The 14,466-nt window shown below is 38.6% G+C and overlaps 1 protein-coding gene across 6 annotated transcripts in view; it reads left to right on the top strand.

Moving 5' to 3' along the window:
• Nbr (exonuclease mut-7 homolog) overlaps positions 1-14,466 on the top strand; it is a 311,108-nt gene that overhangs the window by 134,240 nt on the left and 162,402 nt on the right. For all 6 annotated transcript variants that reach the window (XM_067145734.2, XM_067145731.2, XM_068227278.1 and 3 more), the window contains one exon: positions 2,883-3,060. In XM_067145734.2, coding sequence (XP_067001835.2) covers positions 2,883-3,060 — 178 coding nt within the window. The remainder of the gene's footprint in view (positions 1-2,882; positions 3,061-14,466) is intronic.

The following is a 14,466-nucleotide window of genomic DNA, read 5'->3' as shown; positions in this document are numbered from 1 at the left end:
AAAGCGAAGCATTGCCACTCGACTGAGTAAAGTATTTATAATGGGCAAATGCCAGAATGAAGGTAAAGTCCAAATGTAAACAAATGTGTTATAAGCCTTGCTCACCGAGTTGTAGCAGATAATGTCCAGCTGAAGTTGACATAATAGCACAGCACACAGTTGTTAGCGTGTGTAAATCCACCACTCCGACTCAAGGATGGATGGGCGAAGAGAGCAATTTAAAGAGGAAAGGAAGTTTCCAGAAACGAAGCAAAGGCTATACACACTAGCGAGGTCTAGAAAGAATAAAGTCACGTGGTGCACAGTACACAAGCACGGCAAAGTGTAGCACAGCTGACGTAATCAGTCAAGTTGACAGTAGGTGAGCAGAGTACATCATGCGGCGAGCGTAGAATTGAAGCAATCAGCGCCAAGCAAGGTAGGGAAACGTAGAGTATATAGGGAGATCGTAATAGTAGCAAGATGTGAAAGAAATAAGAGATTCTTTTCTTCTTCATTGTGGTGGTGATTGGGTCAATCTCTCAATAGACAGTTTCATTAGGAAGGTTTCTTCAGACTCCTTTGACCTGGAATTTTTTCTTTGTGCAAGTTCTGATGATTCTTCTTTCAGTTTTGAGGAGCTGATCAGTTCTTCTTTTGTTTTTAATTTGGAACAGGGTTTACAAATGTAAGTAGCTTCCAGGACAGTTTTATAGTGTTGGATGTTAGTGTCTATTGACATGCATTTCTTATTATACGGTGACCTGATTAGAAATTGGGCTTTTTTAAATTTGTTAATTCTATTTCTTTCTTTAAGTCGTGTGTGATGATTTCTCCAAGATATTTAAATTGTAGAACTATGTTCATTTTTTTATCATTTATGAAGACTTTATTTATGCTCAGGTGTTTCAGGGCATGATCTCAGTTTTCTTGAAGGATATTTGTAATCCTATTTTTAGGGTGATTTTTGGAGACTGGTTTTCTGGACACGAACTTCTTCCAAATCAAGGACTACGACAGCTAAGTCCTCTGCAAATTTCAGGTTTTGCTCCAGTTTTGATTGTAGATGTTTGTTTTTTTTTGCCTAAGTTTCATGATCTAATTGAAAGCCATATTGAAAAGCAGTGGGGATAATCCGTTGCCTTCTCTGAGGCCAAATTTTATAGTGAAAGCTTTTGACACTTCTCCCCTGAACTTTCTTAACCTTTGTTGGTTGAAGTTGGTTTGATGATTTTTTATTAATTTGGGATGAAGACAGTATGATTGGAGGATTTTAAAAAGTTTGAGTCTATGGATACATATTGAAATCTGTGAATGAGATAAAGCGCTGTTTATTTCTATATTTGTAATATTCCATTTCTAGTTTCAGGCTGAGAATTTGGGCTGGGCAGCTTCTGTATGAAAATCCTCCTTGGTATTCTCCAAGTTGTGGTTCCCGAGTGTTTTTTGATCCTGTTGTAAATTATGCAAGATAAAATTTTGTACATGCAGTCCAGAAGGGTTATTCCTCTGTAATTATCTGGGTTGGTTTTATCTCCTTTTTTAGATAATGGATGGATTATTCCTGTGGTCCATTGCTCTGGACTTTTCTCCGTGATCCACTTTTCTACTAGATGTTGATGGAGATTTATCATCACAGGTATTCCTGCGTTTTTCCAGATTACTGCAAAGACTATATCGTCACCACATGCCTTGTAATTTTTTTAGTTCCTTAATTGTGAGTTCTGCTTTGTTGATGGTTAAAGGATCTATTAGATTAAGGTGTGTGTTGGTGTTTACTTGACATGTTTCTCGTGGGTCGTTGCAATTTAGAAGTTTATTGAAATTTTCTGTGAGGATCTCTGCATTTACATGGTTGCTATGGGCTAATTTTCCTGATTTATCTCTCAGAATTAATGTTGGGGGTTTATATTGTTGAAGATATCTGCAGAAAGTTTTTGTGATAATCTCGCGATTGTTTTTTTCTGGAAATTCTTTTCTATCATTTCTAGGGTGTTTTTAAGATGTTTATGTTTTGTTCAATGTTTTTATGGGTTGACTTTCTTTGTTTTTTTTAGTTCTAAATTTGTTTCTTGTGACTTGATAGTTTATCCAAGCTTGGTGTTTTCTCTCGATCATGTTGTCTCATTCTTGATCTATTTATTATAAACAACTCATAACAGGATTCAAGATTTAAGACCCATTAGACAAAGCAGTGTGGATTCAGATTAATAAGCGGAGAATGGGTGTACTGGTACTGACCCAGCTTCAGTCCGTGTTCCTCAATATAAATCCTGCAATGCAGCAGTCAACGCACTTACATTTTAGAATCCTGAATCTTCCATCACATAACTGCAGCATCACAACAAACTCCAACTGCTGCTACTAAGGAAATGAACTAAAACCAAAGTGAAGCTAGGAAATCATTCCCTTGTAGCAGTATGGACATAAATAATTATCCATACATAGACTGATTTATTTATTATATTATGTTAATAAAATAAATGGAGAATAAACTGCCTTGTAACATAATTGGACAAATAGACATTCCAAGAAAACTTATCAGGATTCCCGATTGTAAAATAGTACTGTTGTATAAAGTAGGGCTGTGAACAGTTCTATATTTTATGTATTTTTCAAACATTATTATATGGTTATAAAATAGTGTCTAAATTGTTATTAAATCTTGTAACATTTATTATAATATGAGCAAAAACTTTTAACTTTCTGACTCATAAAACATTGATTTTTGGTTTTAGGCATTTCTTATTTATATCACTTCAAGTAAGTTTTTGTTTATTATTGTTTTGAATAATTCACAGTCAGTTATTTAAATACCATGAATTGTAGCTTGCAAAACATATTAACATTAATTTCCTCTCTTTTTATGTACTGTATTTACCAGATTTATTATGCTTTTGTAGACAAACTGAAGAGCCTTCTCAGAACAGTCGTCCTAAAGTATTTCAAGAGGATAGAGAGGAGAATTGGGATGCAGAAGTAACTTTGGAGTACCACACTCTAAGCCTACCTGCAGATCAGATCATCTTAGTGAATACTGACAGAATATTCCACCGCTTCTTGCAGGATATTTCAACTAGTGTATGTGTCTTAATTTATGATATCTCCTTAAATCATTGTACAGTAGTGTCTTACTTATACTGTTTCTACATCTTTACTAAGAAATCCATGCTAGATACAATAATTGATCTTAAAAATATTACACATCACACAATTTTCAGTTTAAGCTGTTTAAATAACGTTTAAAAGTTATATTGTCTCTCTTCATAAAAAGTTCCTATTGTGTTCGGCATTATCAGTATTGTCATTATTCTGTTTGGAGATAGGAGAGACAATGCTTGAATTGAAAATATCATCATGTATAATATTCTGGGCTGTGAAAGATTTAAAATCTGTTTAATGTTGTTTGAAAAAGTCCCCCCTCTGCATCTGATATAATTTCACATCGGACTTCTACCACTACTGCCTTGTAGGACGAGGAAGGCATCCTCAAAGGCTAAGGGAGTAAACCCTGAAAGAAAATCCTCTTATGCGTTAGGCCTAGCAAGTCAGCAGGAGAGTATTGAGTATAGTTGCTTTCAATAAGAAAAAGAGCCTCGGAAAGAATATTATAGACCGGACTGACACGTCCTCTCAGACAATTGTAAAGTATGATGACCGTAAGGCTGATGATATACAATGTTCTGAAAGGAAACCCCAAATAAAAAAGAGACCCAAATACCGAATTGGAACTATGAACATTCTATCATTAACTGGAAAGTTAGAAGAACTCCTAGACATGATGGATAGAAGAAAAATATCAATATTGGGATTAAGTGAGACCAAATGGAAAGGGATTGGAAGTAAAACACTTCGTGGAGGTTATAAATTATACTGGAGTGGACAGGAGAAGGTAGCGAAAAATGGTGTTGGATTCTTAATTAACGAAAGGACTGATGCTACAGCTGAAGTTATCTGCAAAAGTGATAGAATCATTAAAATGTCCATGAAACTGGAGAACACTAAGTATACCATCATACAAGTGTATGCCCCACAGACAGGCTGCAGTGAGGAAGACAAAGAGAAATTTCAGCAAGACCTGGAAGATACAGTTAATGAGGAAAATGTTATTATTATTGGAAATCTAAATGCGCAAGTTGGGGTAGACAGACTTGGGTACGAGAACATCATTGGTCCACATGGATTTGGACAAAGGAACCCAGAAGGAGAACAACTATTAGATCTGTGCAGAAGAAATGATCTTATAATCAAAAATACATTCTTCAAAAAAAGAGACAGTCACAGAATAACAAGGTACAGTTGGGATGGCCAGTATAGAACATTGATTGACTACGTAATCACAAATAAAGATGGGGGCAGGTACATCACAGATGTAAAGGTCATCCCTAGTGAAAGCATGGACAGTGACCACAGATTGTTGGTAGTAGACTTCAAACATAAGACAAATGAAACGCAGAAACTTATTACGAAAAAAACAAGGATTAAAACTTGGAAGTTGCAAGAAGTCCAAATAAAGGAAGAATACAAACTAAGGATTCAACAGAGTTTGCCGAAGTGTGAAGTAACCAGCGTTAATGAAGAATGGAAGGCCTTCAAAGACACCTTTGTGGGAGAAGCCAAAAACCTATGTGGAGTTACAAGTTCTATCAAAAGGAAAAAAGGAGACACCATGGTGGAATGATAGAGTGAAAACAGCGGTGAAAGAAAGAAACCAAATAAAGAAGGCACTAGACAAGGAGAAACAAAAACAGGGACAAGAACGAAATGAACAAGAAATACAAAGACTTCAAGGAGTATACAGGAACAAGAAACTTGCTGTAAAGAACATTGTAAGGGAAGAAAAAGAGAAGAAATGGAATGAGTTTGCAGACAAACTGGAAGAGGACAGTAGAGGAAATATGAAATTGCTATACAGAGTAGTGAAAAACAAGCGAAGGGATCAAGAGACCATAAAAGCAATAGAAGGTGATGATGGAACTCTGGCACAAGAAGAGGGAGAAATTAAACAAGAACTCAAGATCTATTTCGAAAAGCTGCTGAATGGAGATACAGAAAACATAACAACGGATAGAGGAGAGCCAAGTCGAGGAACCACAACTGAACCACCAATTACATGGCTTGAGGTTGAAAATGCGCTCAAGAGCACGAAGAAAGGAAAGGCAGTGGGCGTAGATGAACTAAGTGCAGATATGCTGAAAGCAGCGGGAGTTCCAGGAATCCAATGGCTCTATAGACTGCTCAACAAGATATGGGAGGAAAATACTATTCCTGAGGACTGGAAGATGGGCATCATTGTACCTCTGTTCAAGAAAGGAAGCCGACGAAAATGTATTAATTACCGTGGTATCACACTACTGTCTCATGTCCTGAAAATATTGGAAAAAAGAATAGAGACCAGAATCAGAGATATTGTTGAACCAATTTTGGAAGAAGAGCAGTATGGTTTCAGACCAGGAAGGTCAACTACAGACCTTATATTTGCAATTAGGATGCTAATGGAAAAATACTGGGAGAAGAACAAGCCTTTATTCCTAATATTTTTGGACATTGAGAAAGCATACGATAGTGTACCAAGGGAAAGAATTTGGCAATGCATGAAAGAACTTCAAGTGCGAGACAGCCTCATAGACAAAGTGAAAATGTTGTATAGTGGGAACAGAAGCTGTATTCAAGTAGGATGTGGTTTGTCGGACTGGTTTGAAACAAAGAGAGGAGTGCAGCAGGGCAGCTCATTGTCACCACTTCTATTTATTATTGTAATGGATGTAGTTATGAAATCTATTAAAAGGAAAGAACATGGAGATATCAAAGCCTTCACATTTGCAGATGATGTTGCGATCTGGAGTGACTCAGAAGATGAATTGGGAGAGAGAATACAAAGCTGGAATGAGGAGTTTAAGAAATATGGTTTAAACATCAGCAAGACCAAGACGATGGTGATGAAAGTGTATGGGGAAAGAGCAGAACCAATAGTCATGTTAAATGAAGCCCAACTGGACAGCGTTCCAGTTTTCAAATACTTGGGTAGCGTTATATCAAATGACAACCTAGCAAAACACGAGGTGAACAATCGAATCAATAAGGCAACACAATTTTACCACCAGGTAAGACACCTGCTGTGGGATGAGCAAATACCCATGAAAACAAAAATGACATTGTACAAGTCCTATTACTCACCAATTCTTACATACAGTCTCGAAACCACAACACTAACCAATAGAGATAATTCCAAACTTCAGGCAGCTGAAATGAAATTCCTATGCACTATGATCCAGAAAACCAGGAAAGACAAGATTAGGAATGAGAAAATTAGAGAAGAAGTAGGAATAGACAATTCTCTCCTAAATAAGATTCAGATATCAAGACTGAAGTGGTTTGGTCACATGGAGAGGATGCCAGTAAACAGAACTGCAAGGAAGGAATTTGACAGAAAGGTAGAAGGAAGACGACCCGTGGGAAGGCCACGAAGGAAATGGATAGATTTAGTTAAGAGCGATGTAATGCTGAGAGGTCATGATTGGGACAAGTTGGTGGAGGAAGAATGGTACAAGGACAGGATGAGATGGAGGAGGCTCATATACCACACCCGGGAAACTGGAGATGGTTTAGGATGATGATGACTTCTACCACTCCATCCCTCTTTCAAGTATAAGTTCATTTAAAGTAGTGTATGTGCTGGCAGAGCAGACAGATCTCCTGTTTTCTGTCTTCTCTGATCACTTTTATTCCAGTATTACTCTAAAATCATCCTTCCCTAAGATATGACAAGACTTATGAACCAACATGTTTTAATGGCCTGATGTTTGTAGAGGGTTCAGCATATGAACTGGTCATCATCATCATCATCTGGAGCAGTTACAAGCAGACCACATATGCCTCTCCATCGTTTTCTGTCCATCCACCACTTCCCTTCGGTCACTGTCGTTCAGTTCCCTCCTCTTGCCTCGATGCTCTTCTTTATACGTTTCAGCCATCTGTCCTTCAGTCTTCCTTTAGGTCTCCTTCCCTTCAACTCCATTTCTAACATCTTTCTTGATATCCTCTCTTCTCCCATTCTCTTGTATGTACACACTGTGTTTAATATTAACTATTATTATTAACATGTCCATACAACTGCAGCCTTGATTTTTGTATCTTTTCATGTAGGGGTACCTCATTTACCATTTCCTGAACTCTCTCATTTCTTACTCTGTCCATTCTTGTTAAACCTGCTCGACACCTTTGAAACTTCCACTGCTTTTATTCTACTTTTATGCTATGTAACTAAAATCAGGATTAGATCATCATCATCATCATCATCATCATCATCATCTTTTCCCCTTGTTCAGTTCACTTCAGGTTGGGGCTAATATGATTCCTTCCACTTTCTTGGTTGTTTCACCACTCCTCATTCAATACTGTGGTCCAGTCCATGGTGCATTTTCTAAGATTGTTCTTCACTATATTAATTCAGCTTGCTTGTTCTTCCTCAACCTCTCTTTCCATCCAGCTGCAGTTCCAAAAATCTGTTTTGTCTTTCTTTCATAGCTCATCAGTTCAGTGTGTTCAAATCACCTCAGCCTGTTCTTCTTTATCTTATGATTTAGCTTCTCCACTTTAATTACTTTTCTAATGTTTTTAATTTTACTCTGGCACTTTTTGTCTTCTGAATCATACTTCCTGAAAACTTCAATTTGTTGGTTGACATGATAATAAGCTTTTGGGCTTATGCCTTGTCAGAAAACAAGGTGAAATTCATTACATTTTGCAGAGAACTTTGTTCCTAATCTTCAGAAGAAAATAATGCAACACCCGTTTATTTGGTTATAATACACGTCTACATGCCAACCTCGAGCATTGTAGATGAGGATGTAACTATATGAACAAGTAGATGATTTCATCATGTCTGCAAGGGAGATTAATAATGTGATACTAATGGGAAATTTCATTAAAGTAGTCTGAGTAGGTAGTGAAGGAAACATAGTGGGAAAATTTAATCTAGGCAAAAGAAAAAAATGGGGGCAATGACTGGTTGAATTCTGTCATGACAAGAAGTTTGTTATTGGTAACACTTGGTTTGAGGTGCACTGTGAAAGGAAGATATACTGTACCTGGAAAAATTCTGTTATATTATGCCGGTTTAGTGGCATGATGAGCCATGTTCCAGACAATATCTCATAGTGTACACAGACTTAGGTTTGTTTTTTCAATTAGGGAGAGGGACCATGTATTTCAGAATTGTAGTAAACTCAGTGAAAATGAAAATCTACAGTCTGTTTTCCAGTAATTTGACCGGATCAGGGATGGAATGAATGAAGCCCCCATCTTGTGGCAAGGATAGGAATTGTGCCGGCTGCCAAGGCCTGTCACACTCCTCTGGGGCAATGATTAATGACTGACAGATGAAATGAAATGATACTGGAGGGTGTTGCTGGAATGAAAGATGACAGGGAAAACTGGAGAACCCGGAGAAAAACCTGTCCCGCCTCCGCTTTGTCCAGCACAAATCTCACGTGGAGTGACCAGGATTTGAACCACGGAACCCAGCGGTGAGAGGCCAACACGCTGCCATCCGAGCCACGGAGGCTTTTGTAGTAAACTCAGTGGATTGCAGAAAACTAGATTGCAAGTGGTGGGGGTTTTAGATTCTGGGAAGTTGTAAGAAGACCAGGAGGTAGAACATTGAAGCACTTCACAGCCCAATGAAAAAATGAAATGGCGTATGGCTTTTAGTGCCGGAAGTGTCCAAGGACAAGTTCGGCTCGCCAGGTACAGGTCTTTTGATTTGACGCCCGTAGACGACCTGCGCGTCCTGATGAGGATGAAATGATGATGAAGACGACACATACACCCAGCCCCCGTGCCAGCGAAATTAACCAATTATGGTTAAAATTCCCGACCCTACCGGGAATCGAATCCAGGACCCCTGTGACCAAAGGCCAGCACGCTAACCATTTAGCCATGGAGCCGGACCACAACCCAATAGAAAGGGAAAATTATCAGGAGTAAATTAACAGGAAACTGCAGGAAAACCTCATAACAACTCATGAGGTAGATTGAAGTCTGTGTAGACTATGAGATATTGTCTGGAACATGGCTCATCATACATGCCACTAAGATACTGTTAGATATTCTGAAATTTGATTGAATGGATCGTTAGACCATTGCTTGTATGATTCCCAGTTTGGGTTTTGAAAACAGAAATCCACAAGATATGCAGTCAATTGTTTTCAGATCTTAGCAGAACTGTTAATTAACCTCCAGAACCAGCTGCAAGAAAATCTTGGGTCACTGCATAAATCTGGGCAAAGATCAAAGATGAACAGAAATGAAAACTGGTAAACACAGAAAAGGGTGAAAGGAACTATAAGAAACTTAGGAACAAAGTTTGAAGATTATGTTAAGAAGCAGAGTCGCTGGTATGATGAACACTGCAAAGAAGTGGAGAAACTAATAAAAAGCAGTAGGGCAGACCAAGTCTATTAAAAAATTCAAACTTCTTATCCTCGAGGACTAGAACCTCAAGTGTACAGGGCAAAAATAGTGAACAGATGGTGGATCTAAGAGAATGGCAACACGACGGAAGCAGTGTATTGAAGAACTGCTCAGAAATAGAACAAGTATTTCTGATTACATGCCAGCAGAAGAACATGAAAACTCTAATTCTCCAAGAAAAAATTTGATAGGACAGTTCAAGAGAATAATGGAAGAAAATCTCCAGGGAATGATAACATTCCAATAGAGTTAAGGAAAGCGAGAGAAAAAGCATTATAGACAGAACTGTATGAACTTCTAAATCAGGTGTACATAACCGGAAGATGGCCAGATGAACACTGTATGATAGTAATAATCCGCATACTGAAGAAAGCCAATGCCCTAGAGTGCGAGAACTAGCATACTATAAAGCTTGTTATGCATGCATCTAAAATACTATTAGAGATTCTGAAATTTTGATTGAATAGATCTTTAGACCATTATTTGTATGATTCCCAGTTTGAGATGCAGTCAGTTGTTTTCAAATCCTAAAAGAATGGTTAATTTACCCATACTGCACCCTGTATGCCTATTTATTAATATTTTAAGAGGGGAAAGCCATTCTTTTCAGCGTGTTGACTTTCATTAATTCGGGCAACCTACAGCCTCAATTAGTCCAGATTAATGAGGTCCTACTGTATACTTCACATGAGTTGGGTTGATGATACCAGAACATTTGCGGGGACTAAATTGTTACAGTTGGCCAAGGATTGTAGATTATGGAAGAGGTTGGAAGAGGGCTTTATCCAGCAGTGGATTGAGAGTGGCTGATTTTTATATAATACTTCCTCTGTCCCAAAATAATAGTCGCATTTCTTTCGCAAGTAATTTATTGACAATAAACAATGCAGAAAGGAAGATACTTATAACACTAATACAGCACACCAAACCGATGCTATTGACAGTACTCACAACTGCACCTAATCACTTAACATGTTCTAAGGCAACACGAAGTGATATGACAATATTGGAATCACACTGTAGAACAAGAGGTATAAAGCCCTGTCATTGCAGTTTCTGTTTCCCCATGTAAGGCAGGTTGTAACAGTTTTTTCCATGAACCTTCATGCATTCAACCATAACTTGTTGCAGGGTCAGGAAAACATTATTCAGTGTCTCAGCAGGAAGGTCGTTGAAGGCTTTTTCAACAGCAGTAACAAGTTCATCTACTGTGGACGTTGCCTCTTGATATTGGAGAGACTGTATGGCATGGAAGAAGCCGAGATCTAGGACATTCATATCTATACTATTTGGAGGCTGACAGTACAATTGTATGGTTAGACCAGTATTAAAAGCGGCAGGTTTAAACTCAGGATCAGACGGATCAATGTGCGGTTTTGCATTATCCTGTTGTATATGGATGGGTTTTTGATGCTGTCCATGAAGGCCATTTTAACTAGATAGCAGGAAGAACTTTCTCGATGAGCATCTTTCTGTATTTGTCCTTTGTAACGGATTGGATAGGTTTCGTAAGTCTCCCTAGGCCTATTTTTGCTACTGCGTTTTGCTGGTTCCTGGACGATGAATGGAAATACCCCAAGTTTACCATCAAAGTACTGGTTACGCATTGAATCAGGGCGGGGACGTGCCACTGCTGCTAGAAACATCACCTTCGTAATGAAGCATTTATTCTGACAGGTTCGATGTGGATAGGGTTCTTCAGCAGAAGGTAAAATCATCCTTTTTCTGCAGTCATGTAAAACCATTTTTCATCAACATGAATTGATTGAACATGTCGTGAAATCCTGCTCTGCGTATCGAAATTGCTGGATCCAACATTGACAAACAAAATTGCAAATGCTTCTGTTCTCCTATGAAGTTCATTGTTGGTTTTAGTCTTGATGAATGTCGTCGAACAGCTTTTTCTTGGATTCTGCCATGCACTGTTGATTTTGCCATACCCAAAGCGACAGTTACAGATCTGATAGTCTTTCTTTGACGCAATGAAATGTTATTAAGTCTGTTCTGATCTATGAATTTCTTCTTTCTACCGACTCTCCCTTTCATTCTAGCGGAGACATCAGCAACAATGTTGTCATTCATTATGGAGTTCTCACCTTATTTCCATATGCGCTCTACGGATCGCCTATGAATGGCAAATTTCACAGCTCTTTCCTTTATTACACCTCTTTGCAAGATGCCATTATTACTTACACGAAGTAAATGCTCATAAATGGCCCTCCTCTGATCATCATCAATATTTTTCACTCTTCCCATTTCTTCAATGGCACTTTATCACTGCAAGTACAATATGTAAACGGTACATACTTCATATTGACATCTATTGCACAAATCGTCTGACTCACGTCACTACCACTGCATTCACTGATAGCTTGCGTTGATCTTAACACCTCGGTTCATGCGACCTTCTACCAAGGTCATGCGCATATGTCCCAGACTGCTAAACCAGTTTATATGCTCTGCGACAGAGCAAACATCACTGTTCTGTGCTTAAATTGCTATTATGTTGCCGTTGTTAACAATAAAAGCTCGTTGACGGAATGCGACTGTTATTTTGGGACAGAGGAAGTATTAAGATGTGAAATATGTCCTGTACATTTAATGTAACAAAAATAGGCAACATATGTACATACATACGTACATACATTATTATTATTATAGACTGTTATGCCTTTCAGCGTTCAGTCTGCAAGCCTCTGTGAATTTACTAAATGTCACCACAATCCTCTATTTGTAACTAATGCTGTGACTTCGTTTAGTTCTATACCTCTAATCTTTAAATTGTTAGAAACTGAGTCTAACCATCATCGTCTTGGTCTCCCTCTACTTCTCTTACCCTCCGTAACAGACTCCATTATTCTCCTAGGTAACCTATCCTCTTCCATTCGCCTCACATGACCTCACCACCGAAGCCGGTTTATGCGTACAGCTTCATCCATCGAGTTCAATCCTAAAATAGCCTTTATCTCCTCGTTCCGAGTACCCTCCTGCCATTGTTCCCACCCGTTTGTACCAGCAATCATTCTCGCTACTTTCATGTCTGTTACTTCTAACTTATGAAGAAGATATCCAGAGTCCACCCAGCTTTCGCTCCCGTAAAGCAAAGTTGGCCTGAAAACAGACCAATGTAAGGATAGTTTTGTCTGGGAGCTGACTTCCTTCTTACAGAATACTGTTGATCGCAACTGCGAGCTCATTGCATTAGCTTTACTACACCTTGATTCAATCTCACTATATTACCATCCTGGGAGAACACACAACCTAAATACTTGAAATTATCGAACTGTTCTAGCTTTGTATCACCAATCTGACATTCATTTCTGTTGAGTTTCTTACCTACTGACATCAATTTAGTCTTCGAGAGGCTAATTTTCATACCATACTCATTGAACCTATTTTCAAGTTGCAAGATATTAGACTGCAGGCTTTCAGCACACTCTGCCATTAAGACCAACTCGTCAGCATAGGACAGACTGCTTACTACATTTCCACCTAACTGAATCCCTCCCTGCCACTTTATACCTTTCAGCAGATGATCCATGTAAACTACGAACAGCAAAAGTGAAAGATTACAGTCTTGTCTAACCCCTGTAAGTACCCTGGACCAAGAACTCATTCTACCATCAATTCTCACTAAAGCCCAATTGTCAACATAAATGCCTTGGATTGATTTTAATAATCTACCTTTAATTCCTTAGTCCCCCAGTATGGCAAACATCTTTTCCCTCGGTACCCTGTCATGTGCTTTCTCTAGATCTACGAAATAAACACAACTGCCTATTCTTCTTGTAGCAGTTTACAATTACCTGCTGCATACTGAAAATCTGATCCTGACAGCCCCTCTGTGGTCTGAAACCACACTGGTTTTCATCCAACTACCTCTCAACGACTGATCGCACCCTCCCTTCCAAGATGCCAGTGAATACTTTGCCTGGTACATTAATCAATGAGATACCTCGATAGTTGTTGCAATCCTTCCTGTTCCCTTGCTTATATATAGGTGCAATTACTGTTTTTGTCCAATCCAAAGGTACCTTACCAACACCATGCTAATCTTATTATTCTATGAAGCCATTTCATCCTTGCCTTCCCACTATACTTCACCATTTCAGGTCTGATTTCATCTGTTCCTGCTGCTTTATGACAATGGAGTTTATTTACCATCCTTTCCACTTCCTCAAGCGTAATTTCACCAACATTATTTTCCTCCTCCTCATGAGCTTGGCTGTTCGCAACACCACCAGAAAGATTTCCTGTTACGTTGAGAAGATGTTCAGAATATACCCTCCACCTCTCCAGTAATTCCCTGGGATCTATTATGAGTTCACCCGAATTACTCAAAACACTGTTCATTTCCTTTTTCCCTCCCTTCCTAAGATTCTTTATTACTGTCCAGAAACGTTTCCCTGCTGTTTGACCTAGCCTTTCCAGGTTATTACCAAAATCTTTCCAAGACTTCTTTTTGGATTCAACAACTATTTGTTTCGCTCTGTTTCTTTCACCTACATACAATTCCCTGTCTGCCTCGGCCCTTGTTTGGAGCCATTTCTGATAAGCCTTCTTTTTACGTTTACAAGCTGCTCTCACTTCATCGTTCCACCAAGATGTTCGCCTTTTCCCATCTTTACACACAGTTGTTCCTAGACATTCCCTTGCTGTTTCTACTACAGCATCCCTGTATGCCACCCATTCTCTTTCTATATCCTGAACCTGCTTACTGTCTACTGTTCGAAACTTTTCACTAATCACATCCATGTACTTCTGTCTAATTTCCTCGTCCTGGAGATTTTCTACCGTTATCCATTTACAGACAGATTTCACTTTCTCTATCCTAGGCCTAGAGATACTTAGTTCACTACAGATGAGATAGTTAATATCAGAAAAATAATATTTAATATTGACAGCCCGCAGATTGAAGTTACGTTTTTAGTGAAGCTTGCGTACATGCCAGACATTTACTTTTCAATTATTTGCTTGTAAAAATCTATACATCAAGTTATAGCGTGCCTAGGA

The sequence above is a fragment of the Anabrus simplex genome, chromosome 4 (assembly GCF_040414725.1).
Source record: "Anabrus simplex isolate iqAnaSimp1 chromosome 4, ASM4041472v1, whole genome shotgun sequence".
Lineage (NCBI taxonomy): Eukaryota > Metazoa > Arthropoda > Insecta > Orthoptera > Tettigoniidae > Anabrus > Anabrus simplex.
This window is presented reverse-complemented; position numbering and strand designations above follow the sequence as displayed.